General features: G+C 42.4%; 1 protein-coding gene across 9 annotated transcripts in view; it reads left to right on the plus strand.

The window, feature by feature from the left end:
• Positions 1-213: 213 nt before the first annotated feature.
• The window catches only part of LOC136678622 (discs large homolog 1-like protein), a 105,597-nt gene continuing 81,363 nt past the window's right edge, over positions 214-24,447 (plus strand). For all 9 annotated transcript variants that reach the window (XM_066656686.1, XM_066656675.1, XM_066656679.1 and 6 more), the window contains exons 1-3: positions 214-957; positions 2,636-2,767; positions 13,029-13,198. In XM_066656686.1, the coding sequence (XP_066512783.1) occupies positions 939-957; positions 2,636-2,767; positions 13,029-13,198 (321 nt within the window). In that variant the 5' untranslated portion in view covers positions 214-938. The remainder of the gene's footprint in view (positions 958-2,635; positions 2,768-13,028; positions 13,199-24,447) is intronic.

Below are 24,447 nucleotides of genomic sequence, written 5' to 3' on the forward strand. Positions count from 1 at the left end.
GACAGCGAGGCACCAGTTGCTCCCTTGTCCATTTGAGTTGATAGGAATGTCTGAAAATTGCGTGGACTTCCCCTTCGAACTCTGGACGCTCGGTGACAAAGTTTGGATTCTCCTTTAAGAAAGCCACGTGACGCTCCGCCGAGCTCGCGACGCCATTTTGGAGGAAAGTTTGGAATTTGTGACATATACACGGAGGGGGAAAGAAGGAAGAGAGAGGGGGAGAGAAGAGGGACAGAGAGACGGAGATAGAGAGGGTGTCGGAGTGAGGGAAGCACAGGAAGAGACAGAGAAAGACAGAGGGAGGGAGGAGAGAAGGTGTGGGACACTCGCGGACGCCGCGCGCCGAGGATGAGGGCGTTAAAGTGCGCGTGATTGTTGCAGAGGGGTGCACTTGCAGCTTTGGAGTTTGTTTTTTTCCCTTGGTGTTGCAACGTCAGTGTGTGTCTGTGTGAGTGTATGTGTGTATGTATGTATATGTGTGTGAATGCATGCATGCGTGCGTGTTTGCGCGCGTGCATGGGTGTGTGTGTGAGAGAGTGTTTTTCGTCATGCACTGAACTCAGTAGAGCCTGAAGTGTCCGGAGAAAAGCTGGAGAAGGCTTGGGAAGACCTGGAAAAGCTGGAAAACTGCTGGATTTAACTGTTTTCCCTAATCTTTATGAAGCTGGAGAAGGAATGCAATAATCTAGTGAAGTCTGTGGGTGGTCTCGTGCATTTTAGACTTGTTTTAAAGTCCATTTTATTCTCTTTTAGTCCTGTCCCACTCTTCTTTTCATGTTTGGTGGATAAATATTTGGACCTGGTGCCAAAGAGGGGCATCTGATTCCCCCCCCCCCTCCCCATTAGCCCCCTTTTGTGCTTGGGAAAGTGGTCTGGAGTGAGGGGCATTTGGGGATTTTTGGGGCATTTTTGTTGGACCCTCCCTCCCCAGCCTGAAAATGCCAGTGAGGAGAAAAGGTGAGTTTTGAATTTTTTTAAATCCCTCAAATCCTCAGTAAGACCAAGATTAAAGATATTTATTTTTCTGTGCTGTTGTCTCGAGAACACTACTTACATTTCTCCTGCCTTCAAGATAACACATGGTTTTTCCCCAGATAAATAAGCTGTTTCCAGGAGGTAGTATCATGAGATGAAAACTGCATTTTCTTGTGAGCTCAAGATAATAATTGAACATGGTTCTTTTTTTTTTCTTGAAATACCTGAAGTTGTTGAACTTCAGAATGAAAATTAAGTTTTAACCCGAAAGAGAACATCATATTCCACCCTGAGGTCACAAGACTGATAACTTATGATCTAGAGGAAACCTTGTGTTATTTTAAGATCACAAGAAAAATAAGATGTGATGTCACGAAAGCAGCACAGAAAACTGTAATTGACACATGACCTCTGCGGACTTGTGTGTGAACTGAACTGTGAGCTATTGCATAAGCCTCTGTTTCCCAATCCTTCCCTCTCCTGCTCCATTTACACCTGATTCAGAAAGTAACCCCACTAACCTCATTCCCACACTCTGTTCATGAGCTTTACTTTGTTAAAGTCTTGTGCAGAAATGTGTCCACCCTTGCTCCAGTGATTTACAATGAATGGAAGTAAACAAAGTAGATTGGTTTTTCTCTGCCATTTGTAGTGCATTATTTTGCCATAAAATGTAATACGTGCCATAAATGTTCACTGGCCACGTTGTTTTCTTACTTTAGTGCATTTTGTAAATTGTTAAATTCCGTGTGTTACGTTCGGTGTATAAATAACAAATTTACTTTACAGAAAAATGTTTAGGAGTTTATTTTCCCTTAGATATAACTGCAGTCCTTGACTTGACGTGGTGTACCCAAACTTTTGCACAAAGCCAGAAAATTCAGATTTAATTGTTATTTTAATGGTACTTTCTCGAAAATATTGTCAAAAGTTGAAGAACACTGACTGACCAACTGTATATTTAACAAGAAGAGAACAGGAACAGTGTTTTAATGTTATTTATTTGACGTACAGTAATGGAAGTAGAGTGCTGTAAGTGGTGTATAGTATATGTCGTACTTTATGGCAAACAGTATGTGAAAATTTGTACAAGATTAATCTCAATTAGGTGTCAGGATATTACTTTTCTTAAAAAATACCCTAAGTATCGTGATTATGATATTTCTACATATCATTCACCCCTATGCCAGGGGTGTAAATAAAGCAACTAAAATGACCACAATGTCCAGCACGGAGGGCTGTAGGAGTCCAGAGTCCAGTCGTAAGTGAAAGTGTGCTGCTGCTGGAGTTGTGAGTTGCAACTCTAGATCCTGTAAAACATTCAGCAGCCCTCTGAGCTGATCATGTTGCAGAGATTTGAACTAAATCTTCACACGCAGAGGGCTGCTGTCATCGTGGAGCCGCCCATAAAGTGTTTTCTGAGCTAAGCTGACTCTCTGTCTGCCTGATAGGGCAGTATTGTAGTTCTTCCAGTTCTTCTGTGGTTATGTCTCTGTGTTTTCTAATTTTATAATTCCCAGAAGCATTAGCTGTTTGGTCTCCAGACAAATCCCTGAGTTAAATGATGCTTTTATTCCATTTTATTACACTAGTTTTCCATGTGAATGTCCCAGTATTTCAGTGTTGGATAATAAGTATGTGTGTGTGTGTGTGTGTGTAGATGCTCAGCGAGCTCTGGTGCTGTTGGAGGAATACAGAACCAAACTCAACAGCGTAGAGGACAGACAGCTGAGGACCTCCATCCAGAGAGTCATCGACATCTTCCAGAGCAACCTCTTCCAGGCGCTCATAGGTAACTACAGCATTCCTGCCTTTACTTGAGTTTTTACACCAAAAACAGACCCCCTCTGTCCCCTCTCGCCTGGAAAGGCTTTACACTAGATTTCAGAACATTTCTGTGTGATTTGATAGCATTCAGTCACACAAATATTAGTGAAGTCAGACACAAACACAGCTCCATCACTTCAGAGAGGACAGTTCCATTGCTCCACACCCGTATACCTCTCTTGCTGAGGGTTAGCGATGGGCAAGGTGTCCTTCGGCTATGTTCAGCTGCTTTTGGGCGTCCCGTTTGGTTTCATGCTGCACTGTGTGCTCCTAATGAGTAGTTTCAGATAGTCACAAGACATCATAAGCTTTGCTGTGGATGATGGACCCTCTGTCCACTAGCCTAGTCAATAATATTCTTATTATCTAAAACATGGAAAGCCAGTTTAATATCTTTCAATGGGGAATAATGTGTTATTTCCCTTCTGCTGTGGTGGGTGTAGTCTGTCCCTGTGACACTTGGGTGAAGGGTCGTAAAAGTCCAGTAGAACCTTGGTGTGACCTGAGCCTTATGTGGCGTCATGACCATTGTCTATTTTCAAAGATGTGTTGCTTCACTGACTGTTGGTGGGTGTAATTAACTTGGCTGTGGCTAACTTCGATTAACTTTTTGCTTCAATTGTATAATCACAACACAAGGCTGAACGATTTAGGGGAAAGTTATACTCTGTAACAAAATACATTTGGATTGAGACTTGAGTTCTGAATGTTGCTTTTATATATTTTATTCATATGGAAATTATGTAGATGTTTGACTTGAGTAAATTACTCAGAAATCATTATTCGTCTGAGGAGAAACAAAATAAGAGTCTGTAGGAAGTAGCCCTGGGATGATGTATGTTATTATTGAATATTAAGATAATGTGTACATATGATGGCTGTGGTACCATAGAAAACAAGTACTGTCACGTTTTCGCATATTTTGTATCGACATGGTCCCAGAATATCAGTCCTTGTGACCTCCCCACCCCAAATGACCCCTTTTAGGAGTTTAAGTGTAAGTTATGTTCACACTTTGCCGTAGTGAGACTGACTATGCCTGCTGTTCTTTCCCATGTTTTCTCCATGGCTCGCGGTTATAAACGCTCCTTTTCTTTTTCCTAATCCCGCTCTTGCGTGTAAGGGCCCGTCTAGTGCCTGAGTCACTGAGCCAGTGTGGTTTATTCTGAGGAACTGGAATCGTGTTTCTGCTTCTGCGACCGATAACAAACCCCAGTGTGAGAGATGGCAGCAGGAATGCGGAGAGGGCTGTTAGAGTTTCTCAGGGTTTGACTGGCACTGAGCCAACACTCCTCTGTCAGATTCTGGAGGTGTGGAGCTTCCTGTCTCAAACACAACCTCGGCTTCCCTCACTTTCAGTGAAAAATCACAGTTGAGGATGTTTTAGGACTGCAGTATATTGCTTACTTAATTACTTTTAAGTTTTGGTGATGGGACTAAACCTTGTATATTGATGATTGATGTTGTCACTATTTTGTTTTTCGTGAGGTTTGAAAAGTCTAAAACGAGCATTGTTATAAAAAATAATAATAATTAAAAAATGATCAAGGTGTCAATATGATGTCAGGAAAGCCAGCACAATTACAAGACCCATTTCCAGAAAAGTTGGGAAATTGAGTCTGTGATGTGTTAAATATCTTGGAAAAAGGCACAAAATATTTACAATGTTTTCACTCAACAATTAATTAAAACAATGATTGTGTACTTCAAATATGCACTAAATATTTCATTCACAGAGTTCTGTTTTTCTTTCATGTTTAGGATATGTTCCAAGTGTTTTTAGATGATGTCATAATGGGCTGAAATAGGTCATATGGTCAAAACTAGTCCTCCACCGTCAGAACTTTAACTCTCTATAGCTTAGTCAAGCTAATTCAGTATATTTTCAGTATTGTGGTGTTTTATCTACTTTGTCCAGGCCTAGAGGTTTCTGTGTGTGGTCGATCAGTCCAGAAAACAGTTTCTGTGTTGTTGTGTGTCCAGAATAATGAGTTGTTTTCGGAGTCACATGATTTAGGGTGATTTATTCTTTTTGTGCGTGTCAGAGTAAGGCAGTGTTTAACGAATGTTCCATTGTTTTGTGTGATTCTGGGTCCAAATACTTCTCGCCACTTCTCTGAGCTGCTGGAGTGACCTGGAGTGGACTGAGTATTTGAGCATTGATTACTCAGAATTGGTTTAATGAAGTGTCCAGGACTGAACGGATGCAGTTTCTTGGAGGATAAAAGCTCGAGCTACTCGGCTCCAGACTGAGAGCCATAAATATTTGGTTTGCTCCCCCAGTCCAGATTGGCAGAACGTGCTGGAAGTCTGTGTGTGTGTGTGTGTGTGGCAGCATGATGTCTTACTGTAATGCATTTTGTAATGCACTGTCTTTGGAGCAACATGATTAGAGGAGCATATTAACTGCCAGTTCTGGACTGGCCTGCATGAGCCAGCATTATGCGGCATATAGGAGGAATTTATGATTTGTGGTGTGTCAAATTTATTTTCTGCATGTTTAAGTATAAAATACTGCCATAAAGATAAGTTATGTGCATTTAAGAGAGCCACAGGAAGGGTGTGCTGTCACAGGGAGCTCACTGACTGGTGATGTCACAGTCTGAAAACAGGAAAAAACACAAGCTCAGTAGCCCACTGCAGATGTTAGTTTGGCACTGAGTTTGGGTTAAAAGAGAGGAATGAAGATGAAAACAGAAAATATTCAGAAGACACTTCAGTTGATTTTGTGCTCACAGGCATGAGGCTTTATCTGCTAAATATCTAAATATGTGTGATTTGAGCCTCAGTTTGCTGGAAAATCATCTGCTGTGGTGAGCACAATTGCCTGTAGCTGGCCAGCTGTGCTTCTAAACAGCGTAGATCCATCTTATTTGCTTATTTTCAAACTTCCCTGTTGCTCAAGAACTATTCACTGAAATTCCCTCTCTCAGCAATTGGTTTATCGTCAACACGTTAGCCATTTTGCAGTTGGGCTGTGCTGAGCTGAACTGCACAGCGCCGAAAACCCTTCATTCCACCCACTCTCTCAGATATGAGGCTCATGCAACACAACAGTGCACATCGCACCCTACAGAAATACTGTATACCATGTTAATATTTTGACAGTATGACGGCATGAAATATGTGGATACCGGCCAACCCTAGTCCACAGTCACTTCAGGGCAAAATGGCCATGTACATAACCCCCACCCCCCCCCCCCCCCCCCCACACACACACACACCACACCCATGCTGCCGTTCTGGCTCTTCTGCCTCTTCCCCGGAGTGCTGCAGATGAGAAATAGGTTTGAACGACAATTTCCAATTGGATATGAGATCCTGAGATATGTATTCTACGGGACAAACACAATGTAATCCGTCTGTTGACATGATTACCCCGGACCTAATCCCGGGGCCGGGCGATTTGCTGCAGTTTGTGTGGAGTGCAGCAGGAGAAGCAGCAGTACTGTGGACTGATTAGAGCCGGAGGGAACGTCCCGGGACGCCTCAAAACAAGACTGAGCCGCAGTCCGTCTCCTCACAGTTGCAGTATGTGGGTCATCACAGTCACAAAAGTTCACCTATAATAGGTGCCGGCCCTGGAGGGCCTTCAGTTAAGGGGCTTTTAAAAAAAGCAGGTGCTCTCTAAGCTTAGGGACGGCCGTAATGCATGATTTATGACCACAATGTCTCAAATAGGGATGTCCCGGGCCAGTATTATCTATGGATTGAAGCTAAAATCCAATTCAAATCTAATGGTGTATAATGGGTGACAGTGGGTTTTCTTGTTATTATTTGTTAAAAAAAAAATTTCTTCTTCTTTGTGTGTACCAGGTCTTGCATGGTTTTCATTTAATCTTTCCCTATGTTGTCTGACGATACCGGCCTAAATACCTCAATACTGATACTGAAAGGGTACCATGGCAAAAACCTAAAACATCAGGAAAAGTAATGTACTTTCTCTTCAAGCTGAGGGCAGTCGGCAAAATCGCCGGTATCTGCTTGTTAAGTGCGACGCCACACGTGATCAAGCCTTCGGCCCTGTGTCGTATATTCATAAGACATGTTTACTGTTTGATTAAAGCTGAGTGCCTCAATCAATCATGTGATCTCAGCTCAGGAGTTCAGAAACAGGAATAAATTCAACATAAATGGAAACAAACTCCATCTCGGGAGCTGTGTCTCTGGGAGCAGAGAAGCCGTGGAGAGAGAGCTGTCTCTCCCGCTCATGGTCAGTCCTGGTGTTTTAAAAGAATTGTGCTACCGTCGATTCTCTTCTATAAAAAGTAGCAAAGGTTTGTACAGAAAGTTTAGCTGGTACTAAAGTCGAGTTTGTTGTTTTGCTAAATAACTCACTAGAAAGTCTGAAAAGTCGCTAAAACTATCTGCAAAATCATTAAGCTACTCCAGAGCTTCCCATTTTATTCCCTGCTTTTCTCTGGAGATTTTACTAGTCATGTGACTATACAACTGAACACCTGTGTGCACAAAGGCTGCGTCGTAGGTAGGGGAACTCACTGCTTGTAAGGTGTGCCTCAAAACTTTTAGATCTATGGTGTGTCTGGAAACGTGAAAGGTTTTCTTCCCATTAAACCAGATTCCGAATAAACGTGATATGGATCAGACTGTAAATTAGTCTGCCCCTTTTATTGTCCTCTTCTGTTTTAGGCACAAGCTATCATTGAGGTGAAGGGGGACAGACAGGCACTGTGAAATAGAGAAACCGTATCTCGTGGTTAGAGAGGCCAATTTAATCAGGCATCAATGCAGCAGTCTGTTTAAGCCTGGCTTTACCACAACTTTCTCCCCAGAGGAGAAACACGAGACACTGGAGGAGCTGCAGCAGCCGCAGCAGATAAATCCGTGCTTGTTGCGACTGAGAGATGGGCTAGTCCTGCCTAATGTCCGATTTCAGAGATTAAACTCTCCTCCAGCTCCTGTGAAGAGCTCTTTAAAATGCAGACTCATTCAAGTGCCATTCAGTGAAGTCCCTGCATTGATATTGTATTCTGCAATTTAAATTTTGAAAATTAAAAAATTGTTTTTTTTCTATGCTTTGTGTGTTGTCAGTTCACACATCACACAGTGAAGTCTGCCATGTGCTTTCTTTGAGTTGTGAATTTCCTGCTTCTTGGAGCTCAGCATACTTGAAGGAGAACACTAAGTGGTCAGGTTTGAATTGGTATATGCTCATATTGGCTAGGGGTTTAATAGAAATGATGTTTCATAAGAACAAATTTAGAAATTCAGTGTAAAGGGCTGAGTGTGAATGACTGGGTGAGTGTGTGATGCCCTGTGATGGACTAGGTGTCTTACTGGCTTTCGCCTGTTGATGCCAGGTAGGCAGGTAGATGAAGTGCTGTCAGAAAGGGAATAAATGAATGAATTCTTGAATAATCATGTTTAAAGAACAATTTAAAGTCCGATTTATACTTCTGCGTTGCCTTGACACAGAACCTACACTGTAGGCTACGCATGAGCCCTATGCCATTGTGAGAATTTATACATCTGCGTTGGTGTCAGTCTGCAGATACACCGCCAAAACACCAGGGCTGAATCTCAAACATTGTCCTCTAAACTGTGTAGTACACAATGTAGTGGTGTAGTTGAGTTACTTTTATAACTCTTTAAAGTGCACTATATATATATATATATATATATATATATATATAATAGAGGTCTTTTTTTGGGACAGAGCTTAGTTTACATGAGGTGCCAGAAAAGGAACAAATGTAAAAACGGTGTGGTTCTGCTTCTCTTTATATTTTCCTGGAGATGTCAGTGTATTCCCTTTGTTAAACATTTTTATTCTTTTTTGACACCCACACTATGTCTGAGAAAATCTCATTCACGCCATGAATGTGTGTTGTCTGTGCTTTCTGTAGCGTGGAGGAGTTCCTGTATTTCTTTGGTTCAACATAAACAATGTCCGAACGACTACTGACCTATCACAGTCATTGCGGTCACAACATAGACACAACGGGATTACATTTCAGGAGAGGTGCGAGTCAAGCTACGCCATAGAGTACCGTGTAGGGTTAACACAAGTATAAATTGGGCTTTACACAAGTGGAGTGGAGTGGAGTGTTGGTACTGTGTATGCCTAATCAGATGCTCCTTTGTTTTCTTGGGTTTGCATCATGTTGTGTAGCTCATTGTGCTGTGTGTAAATTAAAGGAGGAGTGTGTGTTGGAGGGCTGTCAGAGTTATTGTAATCTCAGGCTCCGTTTCAGGCTTGTCTGTGTCTGTAGCAGATGCTGTGGCTCAGTTGTCTCGTAACTGTTTGTGAATGTGTGTCATTGTTGACACGGCTTTTGCTATGTAATCTGGACGGCTGTTGGGGACGTCCCTCGTCTTTCTGCGTCTCTGAGCCTCGTCCTGTTCCGCAGTCTGTCGGCTCCAGCTCCCTCTGTCTCTCAGATGACAGGCGGAACCTTCACTACAGTCTCGGATACGGCTCGTCTCTGTAGGCCTGTCACAATTATTGCATAGAGACTTGACCACAGTTATTTTCTGCGCTTGTTAGACTTTACCAATGAAATTTAGGTCACAAAAACAAGTTGCAATTTTATCCAGTGGTTTGCGGCAAACATGTATAAATAAAAGAAAGCAGAAAGCGTGTTGAGTCATAGGTCAGCAGTGAGTGGTGTTCGCTAAGACCTTTAGAGGGTGACTGTGAGTGATGTTTGTTTACTTGAGCTTGAGCTGATTCGTTGTCATTTCGGAGATAATTATTAAGCTTATTTGGAGCAACATTCTGTTTAATCTTATGTTTATGCAAATGCAGTGTTAGGAGTATTGCCAAGGACACACTGTTATAGCTTGTTGTTCCTTATTGAGCTGGGAATTGAACCCCAGTCTTCTGTGGGACAAGGATTTGCACGGTGTCATACATTGAATAGAAGGAGATACTTTATTGTGCATGAGTATAGAGCACCTCCTCCTGGGTTTGAAGGGGACACCGTCCTGGGATTTGACCCCAGGTCACTTGTCGTAGCTCTAGGATATTGCCCATCTGTCTGTGAAACAATATTAATGTGGCATCAGATATTGTGAGTTTTGAGGCACAGTCCTTTTCCAACTTGGACAAAAAAGCATCGGTCTGAGGCAAGAAGACAGCAGCTTTGTAAAGGCTTACTATAAATAAACGGACGTCCAAAACACGCTCTGTGTGAGCTGCCTTCAGACTATCAGTTATTAGAGTGACATTTTCCAGCTAAAATAAACAAGACACACATTTTCCAGTGCCAGAATAATTAGATTGTCTTCATCTCTTTATGCTAAACAGCTTTATGCACTGTGGTCATGGGTGTGTGCTGTGGATTTTGGTCGTTTGGGACTGGATGTTTATATGATGTAGGATTGTAACAACTGCGAGTATGATCCATTAGTTCTGTTTTTAATCTCCACAATAAATCTGCATCACATCACATGACGCAGGGCTTTACCACTGCATCAAACGGTCGGTAAATAAGAACAAAGCTTTGATCTTTTCAGCTTTTATCATTATATATAAACACCTAGTCCTTTAGCAAAAGTATATTTGAAATTCAGGATTTCTCAGTTAGGACTATCCTCAACTTTTGGCTTAAAGTATACATACTCCCCCTTTTCCATAAGGGAAAACAGTTCTGGGTTTTAATGAAACACCTGTGACATGCTTTAATCAAAATACCACAAGGATCAAACCCCACAGCAGCGTTCTTCCCCCATCTAAACAGCCCTGTTCAGAATGGCCACTTTTAGCGCCTGTTCCTTTAAATGATAATGAGCTGCACACTGCTCACCCCTGATACTAGTGCACAGCAGTGAGAAGCTCTGAACTGTAGACGTTTCGCTCCTTTCTCTGTTTTCTCAGTTTTTACCTGAGTCTGTTTTGCTGCGTTTTAACTTGTCTTTGCGCTCTCACTTAAATAGATCCAGCGCTGTGATTCGACAGAATCAGACAAACGGGCGGGGCAATTCTAACATCTCTGCACTTGATGACAGAAGCGGAGCACAATTAGAACGGCTCGTTATATCCCATGATTTCTGATCATAGAAAACTGATTGGGTGGTCTTGATTCACAGTGTGTGGGTTGGTGGTCTCCAGATACACGTTATTGTGCACATATACTGAACAAACTCGCTCTCTGGTCAGCTCTTCTCTTGAATCTGGATACACAGCTGGATCGAAACCTTGTGTCAGGTGAAATTTTTTTGCAGATGTCAGATTTGTTTAGTGTGGGTTTGAAGAGCCGTCTAAAGTGCTTTACACAGCAAGTCGTCCAGCAGCTTCAAGCCCAGTTTCTTAGCAGGATATGCAAATCACATTTCTTTACGCCCTTTGCAAATAACTACAGACATGTGACACCACAGGGAGGTGTGTTAATTATGTTTCAGATTTTTCAGTGGAGCCACTCAGATATGAGCGGGGTTTATCAGTCCTGTAATTGTAATGTTTTTCTTTGTGCTGCTTTTGAAGTTTGACCCGTTGTTGGTGAAGAACAGCGCTGATCCTTTGTGTAGTAAAAGGCGGTCTACAAATAGAGCTCATATGTAACGTGTGGTTTTTACAGTGTTCTGTAGCTCAGCTTCTAGTTTAATTGAATCTAATTTCATTCAGTGTTCTTTCACTGTAATACCCAGCATGCACTACACTAATATATTATGTCATTGGGAATCCCTGTGGTGTCACTAGGCTCGGTAAAAAGCGTGAACTATGGGAGGAAGTTGTGGCCAAATTTGGTAAAATGATTAATCAGTGCAAAATATTAACCCGTTAATTTCTCATGTGTTTTATATAGATATTTCTGCTGGACCACTGCAGTTTTATGTTCAGTGAAGTATATTCTGCTCTTTATCAGTGTATCTCTTCTGATGCACAGAGATTTAAAGTAGTAGAGGCTGGTGGTTCAAGCGCAGGTGTGTGTTTTCCACCATGCTCTTTCACGCTCAGTTTAGAAGAGACTGAAATAAGCCCAGCTAGGTGCTATTAGCAGCTGTGAAATCACCGGCTCGGCTGTTTGAGCGAGAAACCGGAGCTGAGGGAATCACCCCCACCAGTGTGCATTATAAAAATATTTACTCTCATTACCCTGACGCTCCATGTGATCCAGTGAGTATTTTCAGCCATGTCACCCAACCCTTGTCCTGTACGAAACAGCAATGTCCCTCTGCTGTTTTCCCTGCTCTGAGACTCACTCACTGCTCTTAAAATCACAACAGAGGTCTCTGTGTATGCCGCTGTACAGCTGATCAAGGCTCTGTATTAATCAGCGATGCACAGGGTTATTAATTATATTTTATTTATTATTATTTAATATTGGCCTAATGGTTATTCTGTAAAGGACTCCGACGACGTGCAGTGTAGAGAATTTTGACTGAAAAGTCTTTTTTAAATCAAGCCGTTGAATGTTAAACCACAGCCAAAAAATTAACTCTACAAATTTTTTATTGTGAATTTATTTATTTTATTTTTTGCTGTTTAATTATTATTATTTTTTTTAAGTTGTATTTTTTTTATTAAAATGTAATCAGTCTTAAAAAAATCCAGTGTAATCTATGGATAGAATAAAAATAATATAAAAATAACCTCATATGATGTCATTATTGGATGTAAAAGTTAGTTGACAATATTTCCCTGTTGTTGTTTATTTTTAGAAATGCTTATATCTCTGTTTATCATACTGTTTATATGAGTGTTTAGATTATTGGTGTATAATATAGAGATTGGTCTCATTAAGATAGTATACCGGACCCATAAATTCCATATCCGTGTTAATCCCCTCCCCGTTGTTAAATATAACTGAGTCACAGCTCTGTTTGTTCCTCCTCTTTGCTCCAGGTGTTGTTTCTGGCAGGAACTGCCCCTTGCTCTCAGCCGTGTGTGTGTGTGTGTGTGATCACAACCAGATTAATGTCAGAGCAGCTGTGAAGGACCTTTTAAAGCCACGATTGACCTCCAGCTGCTGCCCATATTCATGCCTCGCTAATCTTTACACTGTAGATCAATCCAAGAAGTGGATTCATGTGCCCTTTTAAAGTGATAGATCCATCCAAAATTTAAATATTGCCCCATATGCAGTTGATCAGGCAAGCTGTGTTTGTGCTGAAGTTTTAGCAGTATGGTGTGTGTGTGTGTGTAATGTCTTAAGCATTTACAATAGGTAACAATGTTGAGGAAGCGCTTCTGATAAAAGTTTGTTTTATAATTTGTATTTGACCATCACCTCATGGTAATATTCTTTTTCCTTTTCTGGCAGATATCCAAGAGTTTTATGAAGTGTCCTTATTGGATAATGATAATCAGAAATGTGGAGAAACCCTGAGAGTGGTGGATGCGATGCCTGCGGTGAATCTGTGGGATTTCTCCAGCATCCAGAGCTCCACCGTTACTTCAGACACCTTGCCCAGCCTTAGCACCAGCATAGAGGTAAGAAACGGGGCTTTCCTTTCCTGGACGCTGGGATTTATTGTCTGTTCCTTGCCTCGTTTATTGCTGTGATGCGTCCATCAATTTTAAGAACTGTAGTTGCCCCTTTGCCTCGACAGGACCAGGAATACTTCAAGAAAACATTGCCTTTTTGACACACTGTATGTCCAAATGTTTCCAGACACTCTGTTGTGGACAGTGGTGTACAGCGTGTATAAAATATAGAAAAGCAGTGACCAATAGAGCTTCCTTTGGGATGAGTTAGAGTGGTATCTGAGGTCCAAAACGTATCATTCCCAACTCCTAACCATTTATAGCATCCCTATTAGTGCAGCAACGAGGGCACAGACTCTCTATTAAAAAGCTTCGCTAAAGGAGCAGGTGTCTACAACCTTTTGGACATATGCGGTGTCTTGCTGTTTTCCAGAGGTGGTTCACTCTTCCTTGGTGTCCTGAGGTTTGATTGAATCCGTGCTGTGGGAATCTACTGCTGTGGAGTCAAGTGGAAAATGGGAAAACCCTGAGTCATGGCACAAACTGTGTAGAAGTGTTCTGCTGTGGTCAGTTTGAAACATGCTTTGATGGGGAAAAAGTGCAGGAGGTGCAATTTATTTTTTGGGCTGATTCATGCTTTCCAGCCTCCGTTCCCAGCTCACACACTGAGCCGTGCCTCAATCTGGCAACACTGTACGGTTTACTGTAACTGTTAACCCTTAGAAGGCAAGGAGGAGTTATTGCTGTTGCTGTAGGTAAGACGTAATGGTGGGTGATTTTTGGGGTGGTATCGCACTTGTTGTTGATGCGTCCAAACCGTGGAATTGTTGATTCACCCCGCCCTGGTCATTAACGATCCCCCATCCCCATGTTCCCTGGTCTGGTTTTCCAAAACACAGAAAAGGCAGGGACCAGATCTCTTCCTCAGACATAGACACGCAAGGGATATTTAACATGTCTAATATTTGAGCCCCTCACTGTGGCCAGGTCGATATCTCTTTATAAAATAAAGCCATATAATTAGAGAAATGGCGGTGTCTTCTGACTCATTCCGGATGATGATATTTTTTATTCTTTTTATTTTTAAGACTTCTGTAATCCTCAAGCTGTCCCTAGCCGTGCTGCAGTCTTGTTACGTGCTTTGCCTCAGTTCCTCTTCAAAGATTCATCTTAAAAAGCCTCTGGATCCTCCTGGATTCAGCAGGAGGAAGGATGTCGGTTTGAGCCGCTGCGCTGTCCATACTGATGACAGCCACGAGCAGCAGAAGGGCAGGGGCTCTCAGTGAAGCACTGCCTGCTGAGTGGTTTAAAGGAGCAATCAGTCATTTTTACCACTGAGTAGAAGCGAATAATATTCAATTATTAGTAATAATGAATAATAAATAATTTTTACTTTTATCTATAAAGAGCCGCTCAGCTTCCCAGAAAGAATCAGTTTATACTCCTCAGAGCAGGAGCGTTTCCATGCTTCAGAACGGTTTAATACACAATCTCTGACACATGCAGGGCTCTAGGAGTCAGTATCATGGCTCTTTTTCAGCATTGGGTATGTGCAGATATTGATTAGTACTAGTTGCGCCATAAACATTTTGTGGATTGTTATGACCCTACTTTCAAAGAGCTTTTCAGACTGGATCTAGATATAAAACAATCGCCATTACTCGCCGACGGACAGTGAGAGGCAGACACTGTTTACAAGTCCCCACACGCAGACTGAAAGTATTTATTTCATCGTTGCTTAAGTGCTGCTCCCCACAAGCTGCTACAAGTCTAGAATGTGTGTCTGACTGATCAGGAACTGAGAGAGGGCTTCAGTGAGTTTGCAACAGTGGAACAACTGGGGAATAGTGTTCAGGTTAAAGTGGTTCAGACTCATTCATAAATAACAGCAGTGTTTTGGGGTAAATCTCAGTGCCATGGGGTGCGTCCCAGTTGTATAATTAACCCTAACTAGTGCGTAGTGTTGTTAAGTGTAAAGATGCAATGCGAAAAAATGTTGTAGATGTATTTAGAGGGAGAAACTTGGCTTGCTTTAATGTGTAACGTTCATGTTGGCATAGCCATACTACAAACATTTTTAATATTGTGTGTCATAACCTGCCACTCATTAACTCGTACAGTTAATATTAGTACATAGGCCATACCTGGTGTAGTACCCAACTGAGACACACCCACGGTCTCAGCCACGTCTTAGCTGTCCTCCCCAGTCACTTTGCTAGGCAGTGTGGGCGGCGGTTTACTGATGTATCAGAATGAGGTAGTGCTCTCCTGCAAGCGTGTTGAGCTTAGTGGAAAAATTGAACATGGGGTCGCTGTTTCTTTTCAACTCTCTAGGTTTCGTCTGTGAGAAAACGTTTAATGGGGAGTGTCTCCTTGTCCTCAAATTGTGAACTCCCTTGCTTTGTTATATGTGTGGATTTGCAGAAACTGTGGCATTAATCTGTCCACACGGGTCTTGAGTACAGTCCTGGGCCTCTTATTTTAATTGTTATAAGGTTACGTTTATGTTAATGACAGTAGAGCTGTGATTTTTTTTTTTAAATTTATTTATTTATTAATTTTTTTGCATGATTAATTTAGAATGGACTAATGTTTAACCCTTAATGTGCTGGGAATTTGGAACCTAGGCTTGGTCAGTGTGGTCCAGTAGCTCAGCATCATGTTGTCATTAATGCAGTAATCGGTTTTGCAGTTTAATCCTCATCTCTAATCATTTTACACGCCTTTAGCAGCATGTACTAAGCTTTGTGTTCATCACAGTTTGAAGAAGTAGAATGCTGGATAAGTTAGTGTCGGTTAATAAGGCTAATCCCTTTCCTTCCTCTCTCTTCTCCCTCTCCTTTTCTCCCTCGCTTGCGAAACGGCCACTTTCAGGACTCTCCCCTCCTAAACGAGATCCTGCATGTGCTCGCTAAAGCCAAAGCGGCCCCCGGTGAGCTGGACCAAGTAAGTATGACGTCGGGTCATCCCCCATGGCTGCATGCCTGGTCCACTCATCTCTCCCCGTCCAGTTCTGCTCCGTGGCGCTGGACTCTCCCTCTGTCCCGCTGCAGAGAGGCTCATGTGTCATCCCTGCTCCATTCATGTGGCCTTGGCCCTCGGGCCGTAAGGTGGGGATTGGGGTGAAGGGGGGTTATAATGAATGGGCTTCACTGGAAAACCATCAGAACTGTCACCTTTCATCTCGGGTGTAATGTAGCATGGATCAGACGAGGTCCAGTGGGAGTTGCACTGATTGGGCAGCTCCTTGAGATGTTTGAAAGTTTGAAATTCATAAACGCTCATTTCATGGTCATTGTCGAACCTCACCTCACTGAGCTGATTATATACTGCGCAGACGCCGCTGGTTTGAATGTTATGAGATATTTGCATGTGTAAAAATGTTAGTATAGTACTTCTCCTCCTCCTCCTCCTCCTCCTCCTTCTTCTTCTTTTTCTTTTTTTTTCTTCTTCTTCTTCTATTCTTTTTCTTCTTCTTCCTGTTTATTTATTTGTTTTATTTAATTATACTGTACTTGTACTTAAGAGTATAACTTACTTAACGGGTTGTATTTACATTCATTACATTCTGTCTTGTGGACAGTCATTAATGTTATCCTGCGTATTGTTATTCTTGTTATTTTTATTCTTAAGAAAGCAGCAGTTCACATTCTTGCACACTGGCTGTCTGTTGGTTAATCTACTAAAAAAGCCTATGGCTGGCTGGCTTTATTGTAAATATCCAGATGTGGTTAAAGAGGTAAACAGTTGTCACACTCATGCACTCGCTCATCCTTTCACTCACTGACTCAGGTATGTACTCAATCACATACTCACTCGCTCACACACTGGCATACTAACCCTATTCACTCACTGACAGACATACAGTCACGTACATACACTGCCTGATGCACTTACATACACATTCACTCGTTTATTCACATACTCACCTACTCCAGCTCAGTTAGGAATGACACCACAAGGGGTGCCATTTCTCACATACGCTTTAGGGTCCACTCTACAAGTGGGTGCTGTTGTACTTTAAATCCGTGACCTCGGTGTCTTAGTTTCTGACGTGCAGTGGTGCATGAGACGTGTTCAATGGAATGCGAAGTACAAATCAGTCTTTGTGCTGCAGTTCTTTTCTCATTTTTTCGTGTTTGTATGACAAAAGTCATAATGTTGTGGTGTGTCTCCACTACGCGCTTAAACGTACGCTCTTCTGTTAGATTTGATTGAACGCCTAATTGAACCCTCTTTATAATCTGTAGTGAACATCAGAGCTCAGCCTGGGCTGAAGTGAGTGGACCCCCATTAATTATTTAACCCTCTGCCGTGCTCGCCTGTGATTGGTCGGCTGTTTCAGGACTCCTCTTACTCACTCTGAGCTCTTAGGAGCGATGGGCTTTTTTTTTATTTTTTAAGACTGAGTCTGTTGCATCACTTTCAGGAACAAATCGGACATAGTTAGCATCTTTCATTCTTTATTTTGTTCTCACTGAGAGGCTTTATAGTCTTCACTGCTTTTATTCACTCTTCTTCACTCAGTAACAGACTCCTTTCTGTTTTTATGTTGTATATTTGCTATTATCTCATTGTGAATCTATAATTCTTAATGCATACATCTCTTATATTATACTGGTCTTGGACCGTTGACCAGACTGGAGCTGCTTTGTAACAATGCCAGCTGTAAAAATTACTATACTGATAAAACTCTGTTATATTGAATTAGGTACTCGCCACTCAGCTTGGTTTCTGGGTCCTGAATTCATCTGTGGTAAGTCACCTGGCTTTGCGTAATTGCCCACCATGGTGTGTGGCTGGGAGAGTGTTGGATGCCCTTTGGTGGGCTGGTGGCTGTGCCTTGATCCCAGTCATTCAGGGTGCACTCTAGACCCTAAGCAATGCCAAACGAAAGAGAGTGAAAGTGGTTGCAGAAAATGAATGTATAGTGTGTACAATGCACTTCTCTTCCTCGGGCATAGGCATTAGAGAATGGACTGAAGATGTGTTGTGGAGAGACATTCGGCAGAAGATGTATCAGGAGTGAAATAAATATCAGCACCATTGCTGAGCATTTTAAAAACCGCAGCTCTTCAAGAACAGGTTTCTGAAGTCACAAAATGAAGCAACCAATCCCATCAACTTGTAGGGTAGCTCTGTTCTTAAAAGCTGCAGGCAGTGGAGGGGTGTGTAGAGAGAGCCCCTCTGAGTCTAATCGAATATAGGCTGGTGCATTCTGAACGAGGGGGAAGGTACAGTTGCCAAGGAGTTTTATCTTGGAATTAACTTGTACAGCTCTGTTCATGACAAACAGAGATGAGGTTTTATGCCTGATCCACACTACTAATGCTAACTGACGTTGAGAATGCAAGACAACCCACACATAACGACTTTTTTCCCAAATGTTTCTGTGCTTGATTGTGTTAGTCCTCTAAGACCCCATGCTACACGATCCGCCCTGAATAAACACCACACACTTTCTGATTACACACACCGACAGACAGCTTTTGTACTCAAAAAAAGTAAGAGTTTCTCACACTTCATGTAAACAAACTCAGTGGATGACTGTGAAACCATAACCCAGCTCTGCTCTTACTGGTTTAAGGTCTCTCAGGCCTGACGTTAATGTTGCGTTTCATGCCTGAGACTCACCATGCGCCCACAATACAGGATTCTGAGTCGTAAATGTTTAGCATATTTTATATTTATGAATCACGATCTGAGCCCAGGGCGGCACGGTGAAGTAGCAGGTAGTGTTGCAGTCACAGAGCTCCAGAGACTTGGAAGTTGGAGGTTCGAGACCAGCACCGGGTGACTGTCTGTGAGGTGTGTTCTCCCAGTGTCTGTGTGGGTTTCCTCCGGGTGCTCCAGTTTCCTTCCAAGGTCTAAAAACACATGTTGGAAGGTGGATTGGCGACTCAAAGGTGTTCATAGGTGTGTGTGTGTTGCCCTGTGAAGGACTGGAGCCCCCTCCAGGGTGTATTCCTGCCTTGTGCCCAGTGATTCCAGGTAGGCTCAGGACCCACCGCGACCCTGAACTGGATAAACTGTTACAGAAAATGAATGAATGAATAATCAGAGCCCTGACTGCACTGGGAGGAGATTGGATTTTGGACTCCTCACACTACAAGATCATGTGGGAAGATCATTGTTTATGGTCAGCCTAAAATCTGGAGACCATCTGCATTGTTGAAGGGAGCCTCAAAAACAGCCAGATGCTCCTGTAGTGTGGGCTAGGCATTAGGGGTTTAATTGATTTCCGGAGAGGGAGTGTAACAGGGACCTTAGTGATTTTCTCAGCCAGAGTAGAGTAATACAATACTGTTTTAATTAGGAATGAACTTGATTTATTAAAGCCACTTCATGACTGAAGCCGTCAAACAAGAGAGTTGGGAGTGGTGTAATTATGCTTTTACACTGCAAAGAACCTGCACGACTTGGCACAGCTCTTTTGCTTTTACACTGGACAAACCTGGTACATGGTCTCTAGAACCTGGTAGGTTTTCAGTCCCAGCTTCCCTGGGGTTCCAACTGTGCCGAGTAGCTACTAAATGGTAACGTGTAAACACTGCAGCGCACTGATTGGCCAGAGCCATGGCAATCACCATGAAATGTAAAGCTCATTCAAATCCAGCACAAACCACAGCTTGTAAAATCTCTTAAATTACACAGCTTTCACATTTGATTTTTAACGGACTCGAAACTACACCTTGTAACTTTGCCTCGAGGGGTTTTGAGGAGGTTTATTTGCTCCTCGGGTCGGTGGCCGATGAAAATTTCTAGTGAAAGCTGAACGTGCGACAAGTAAAACTCATCTGTGAGAATTGGGGCCCGGAGCCGTGTCCAGTCCAAAAAACAAAAACAACACACAAATACATGATGTGTAAACAGCACCTATCTTTTCCGCTGCTGTTGTTGTGGTTTTTGAAAAGCCAGTGGTTCTTGTTAGGGACGGGATTTTACAATGTCACCAGGTCCATTTTGAGGGGGAGAAGCAACAAGCTGTAAGCGTGACGAGCCGTCTAGAGTCGAGTTGATTAAAGCCGGACCCATGCGGTGGAAAAGCGAAATTAGTGATCCAGAGCTAACGTCCTCACAGCATTGTCCAAAGGCTAAGGTAAAGCCTTCCCAGGGACAAACACCTTGTTAATAACCCACACTTTGGTCCTGTGATGATGCTTGTGTCCAAACGTAAACGTGGCACTCCCCAGCATCCATCACTAAACACTGGAGTACAGAATTCAGTAATGTGTGTTTTCTTGTTTAAAATGATTAATAATTACATAAAATGATATGGCTTAATTAATTTTAACACAGTCTCCTCAGCTTTATCGTTCAGCCTTCTGGTCTGTGAAGGAGTTGCCGAAGGGCTCGTTGTGAAGTGAAGCGTGAAGCAGAAGGTCACTCCCGTCTCTCACGGCCCTGGAATTTGGTGGCGAATGGGTTAATGCGAGCGCCTGGCTGCATGAGCATCCAAACAGTTGTTGGCACGTGGCTCTGGAGCCTCCAGAAAGCTGCAGAGAGAGTCGGCGTGGGGCTGGAGGAGCGTCCCTCCCCCTCTCTTCTCTCGCTCTGTGGGTGAAGCGCGGAGCTCGAGAGGCTGCGGGACTTGCGCTTGGTTTCGTGGCTTTTGATGGCGCTCTGTCGGACGCTGGGACGGCGATGCTGAGCCGCGAGAGGCTGCTGCCCCTCTCCTCAGGATGGACTGCATTTGCATTGTTACTACAAAGGTAGGGCAGAGGCTTCTGGATCCTCTGGGGCTGGTAGATGCTCTTTGTAGAAGTCCTTTGGTAGTACTTCAGTACTTTTGCATCCAATATAAGTACTTTGTGCACCAATTCTCTCATGGCTGAATACAATCAAGTCCTTACAGCGGTGCTCCATTCCCAGGAGGAATACATTTCTTGTTAATCCACGTGTCTTCTAACTTTTGGGCAGGTAGGAACTTGGAAGCGTTCTCTAGGATGTTGTATAAAAACATTTAAACAACGTCTAACTCAGGTTAAGTCCGTGTGTTTAAGACAGTGCTGCATGCTGTAGGCGCAGGCTGTTGTCATTTTTTGCTTCAATATCATTACTGTTTAATCCCGAGCCTTTTCACGTTCGCTTCTGAAAGCCTCTCCGACCCATGTATGATTTAGAGAGTTTTTGTTCAGCGAAGGCTGTGCCATGTCTGGCACTTTTCCCCCTTTTCTCTTTTCTCTAAAGCCACAGAGAGAGCGCCTCTGCCCAGTTTGGGAAAGCCAGAGCGTTCAGAGTCCAGCAGTGGTCATTTACAGTGTGTCCACGTTCCCCACTCAGGAGACAGGGAGGCATCGATGGAGAAGTGCTGAGCTGTTGAGAGTTCAGATGGGAATCGGTTGCTTTGTGGCAAAAGCCGTTGTTGGGTCTGTGTCCACACTTTGACTCTGCTTTTGAACTGGACAGATGTTTTTATCACTTTGTTGTGTACGAACCTGTACAGCACGTTTGAATGGAGGGTAATGTATTTTGTGTCTTATGTTTTATTAAAATATAGCATTCAGGCATGGAATTGCAAAGTGCAACATTGAACACTTTTGTTTTATTTATTTACTTTTTCATTTTTATTGCCGTGTTTCGTAATTATTTTGGGTTTAAAAACCCAATGTAACAAACATCACAACAACCGTTATGTAACTTGTATTTCAGTGTTTTGCTCCTGAAATGGGATCAGTGTGTCATATATAAAACAGCTGGATTGTTAAATATTGGAACACACCATTTAGAAGCAAAAATATACTTTTAAAATAAGCATTTCTATGACCTCTGTGTCATACTGTAGATAAGGTCACACAAACACACATTCACAAACTGCCATGTGACTACATCCAGGATGTTTGTCAAATGTCACTTAGTGACGTCATAATTTAAGGTGGAGGATAAAGCCGTGAAGGGCTAAAAGTTTGACACGCATGTCACCATGGGCTCTTTTGGTGGTTAATGCCTTTTTAAAAAGAAATAACAGTGAAGTGCTAAAATGAGGGATCTTGTCCAGTTTGGCAACCCTGAGCAGGTTTCTAGTTCTGCAGGAGGGTCACCCTGGGTCCAGAGCAGGAACACACAGGTTCTCACACACCCATCCAGTCACCCACACACACTTGAGTCTCAAAACACACCAGTTTTGAGACTGCAGCCATAATGTACAGTGTGTATTAAATGTTTTAATATTATTAATATTGAGTGTTATTAATAATTACAGTAAATGCAGTTATTGTTTATTTTAATTGATTATTCAATGTGTAATCATTCTGGTGTATTTGAGTCTGCAAGAGGCAGGTGTGTGTGTGTGTCTGAGAGACACAGAGAGAGTGTATGTTCTTCAGGGGTTGGCGATTATGGCCCTAAAATATCACAATATTTCAGGATATTATGACGGTAAAAATGTTCTTGGCAATATGACAAAACACTGAAAAATACTTGTATTTATTTAAAAAACAGATTACTGCAACAAAATGAATGTTATATTAATAAGAGTTAAATTTGATATTTAATATAGAAAATATATATTCTAACATAATACCATGGTTTATTGTACATCTGATATTTCATAACCAAACCCCACACACACACACACACACACATATATATATATATATATATATATATATATATATATATATATATATATATATATATATATATATATATATATATATATATATATATATATATATATATATATATATAGATAGATAGATATATTTAGACTTGGTTACGTTTTATTGTTTTAAAAAATGATGACGATATTATTGTTGGCACAGTCTTAATGTTCTGACAGTAATGCACGGTGACCTTTCCTGCCCTTGGTCTTGAGGAGCTTTTGGTTCCTCAGGACTCAGAGAACCGTGTTATTTATTTTTTTTTTGATTCGGACCTGCCGAGGTAACCTTTGTTCATCTTCATGATGTGAGACCTGCAGCACTGTGACGTATGCCTGAGTAAAGCATGGTGGAGGTAGAGTCTCTTTCTCTTTTTCTTTTCTCTTTTTTCTTTCTTTTTTTTTTTTCTTTTCTTTCTTCCCTCTCTCACTTCCATCCTTCCTCTGTTTGTCTCTCTCTCTTCTCTCTTGCTCTCTTTCTTTCTGTGTCACTCAAACTCCCAACTGCCTTGTTCTTCCCTCCGGAGGGACCCTCCTCTACTCTAGTAGTGAGCTGTGTGTGTGTTTGTGCTGGTTGACTGAGTGTGTGCTTGCGTCTCTGCTGGGTGTCCCCTCCAGGGCACTTCAGTCTTGGCAGCAAAAGCACATGGACGTTCATATGGGACCCCCGCCCCCACCCCCAAACACACACACACACACTCTCCCTCTCTCGCCCTCTCTCTGGCAGATTAAACTAATGTCTTTATGTATTTAGACATGTCACACACGTCACCCACTCTTTCCCACCGTCTCGCTCTAGATTTTATGTGGAATGTGCCAAAGAACACGGAGTTCTCTTCTATTGTCTTGTGAGAACTGTACTCTGATCTTTATTTCATTCATATAATGGAGATTTGTTTGCAGCTACATGTAGGAATTAGTAGATTCGATGATTTTTCTGCATTAATAAAGTGTAGAACACAGAGCACAGCGTGGTCAGTTCACAAGAAAGTGAGAGGATCCCTGTATCTGTCCCACCATTTAAGGTGGAATGGGCTGTTGTGTTACAAAGCAACAGTAACAGGAAAACGCCCCAGATTTTAATGTGATAAAGACTGTTCTGTTAAGAAGCAAAGGCATCGTAATGTCACTCTCCCACAATTTAAGGGGGAACCAGCACTTACGTTAAGAAGCCCAGTCAGCAGAATGTAACTGGAAAAAAAAGTTTGTATTGTGGAGCTCAGGCACCAGAATCTACCTGCTGCACCATTTAAGGTGGAACAGACTCTTTAGTCCCAGCCGTTCCGTGTAAGCTCCTCTTCCCCAATTCAGGAGAGTCACATGACCAGTGGCTGGTCAGAAGGTTCGGTCGTCCACTGTGCTGTGGAAAGCTCCGGGTCGTTCGGGTCATTGCTGCTCGTGCCGGCTGTGTGCTTCATAAAAGAGGCTTTGCATATTTCAGCAGCGTGAGCTCTCTGTGCTGTGAAAGTGCGCTTCCATGGACTTGGGAAAGCTAAATTATGCATTCAGATCCTCTGAGCTGGAGACTACAGTGCGGCTGTGTCACTGAACTGGAATCCTCATTCAAAGCGGCCCAGAGTGAGGTCATTGTAAGAACGTGCAGTGGTCAGTGATGGCTCTGAGGTGTGATTGGCCAGTGCTGTATTAGCACTGA

The sequence above is a fragment of the Hoplias malabaricus genome, chromosome Y, assembly GCF_029633855.1.
Source record: "Hoplias malabaricus isolate fHopMal1 chromosome Y, fHopMal1.hap1, whole genome shotgun sequence".
Lineage (NCBI taxonomy): Eukaryota > Metazoa > Chordata > Actinopteri > Characiformes > Erythrinidae > Hoplias > Hoplias malabaricus.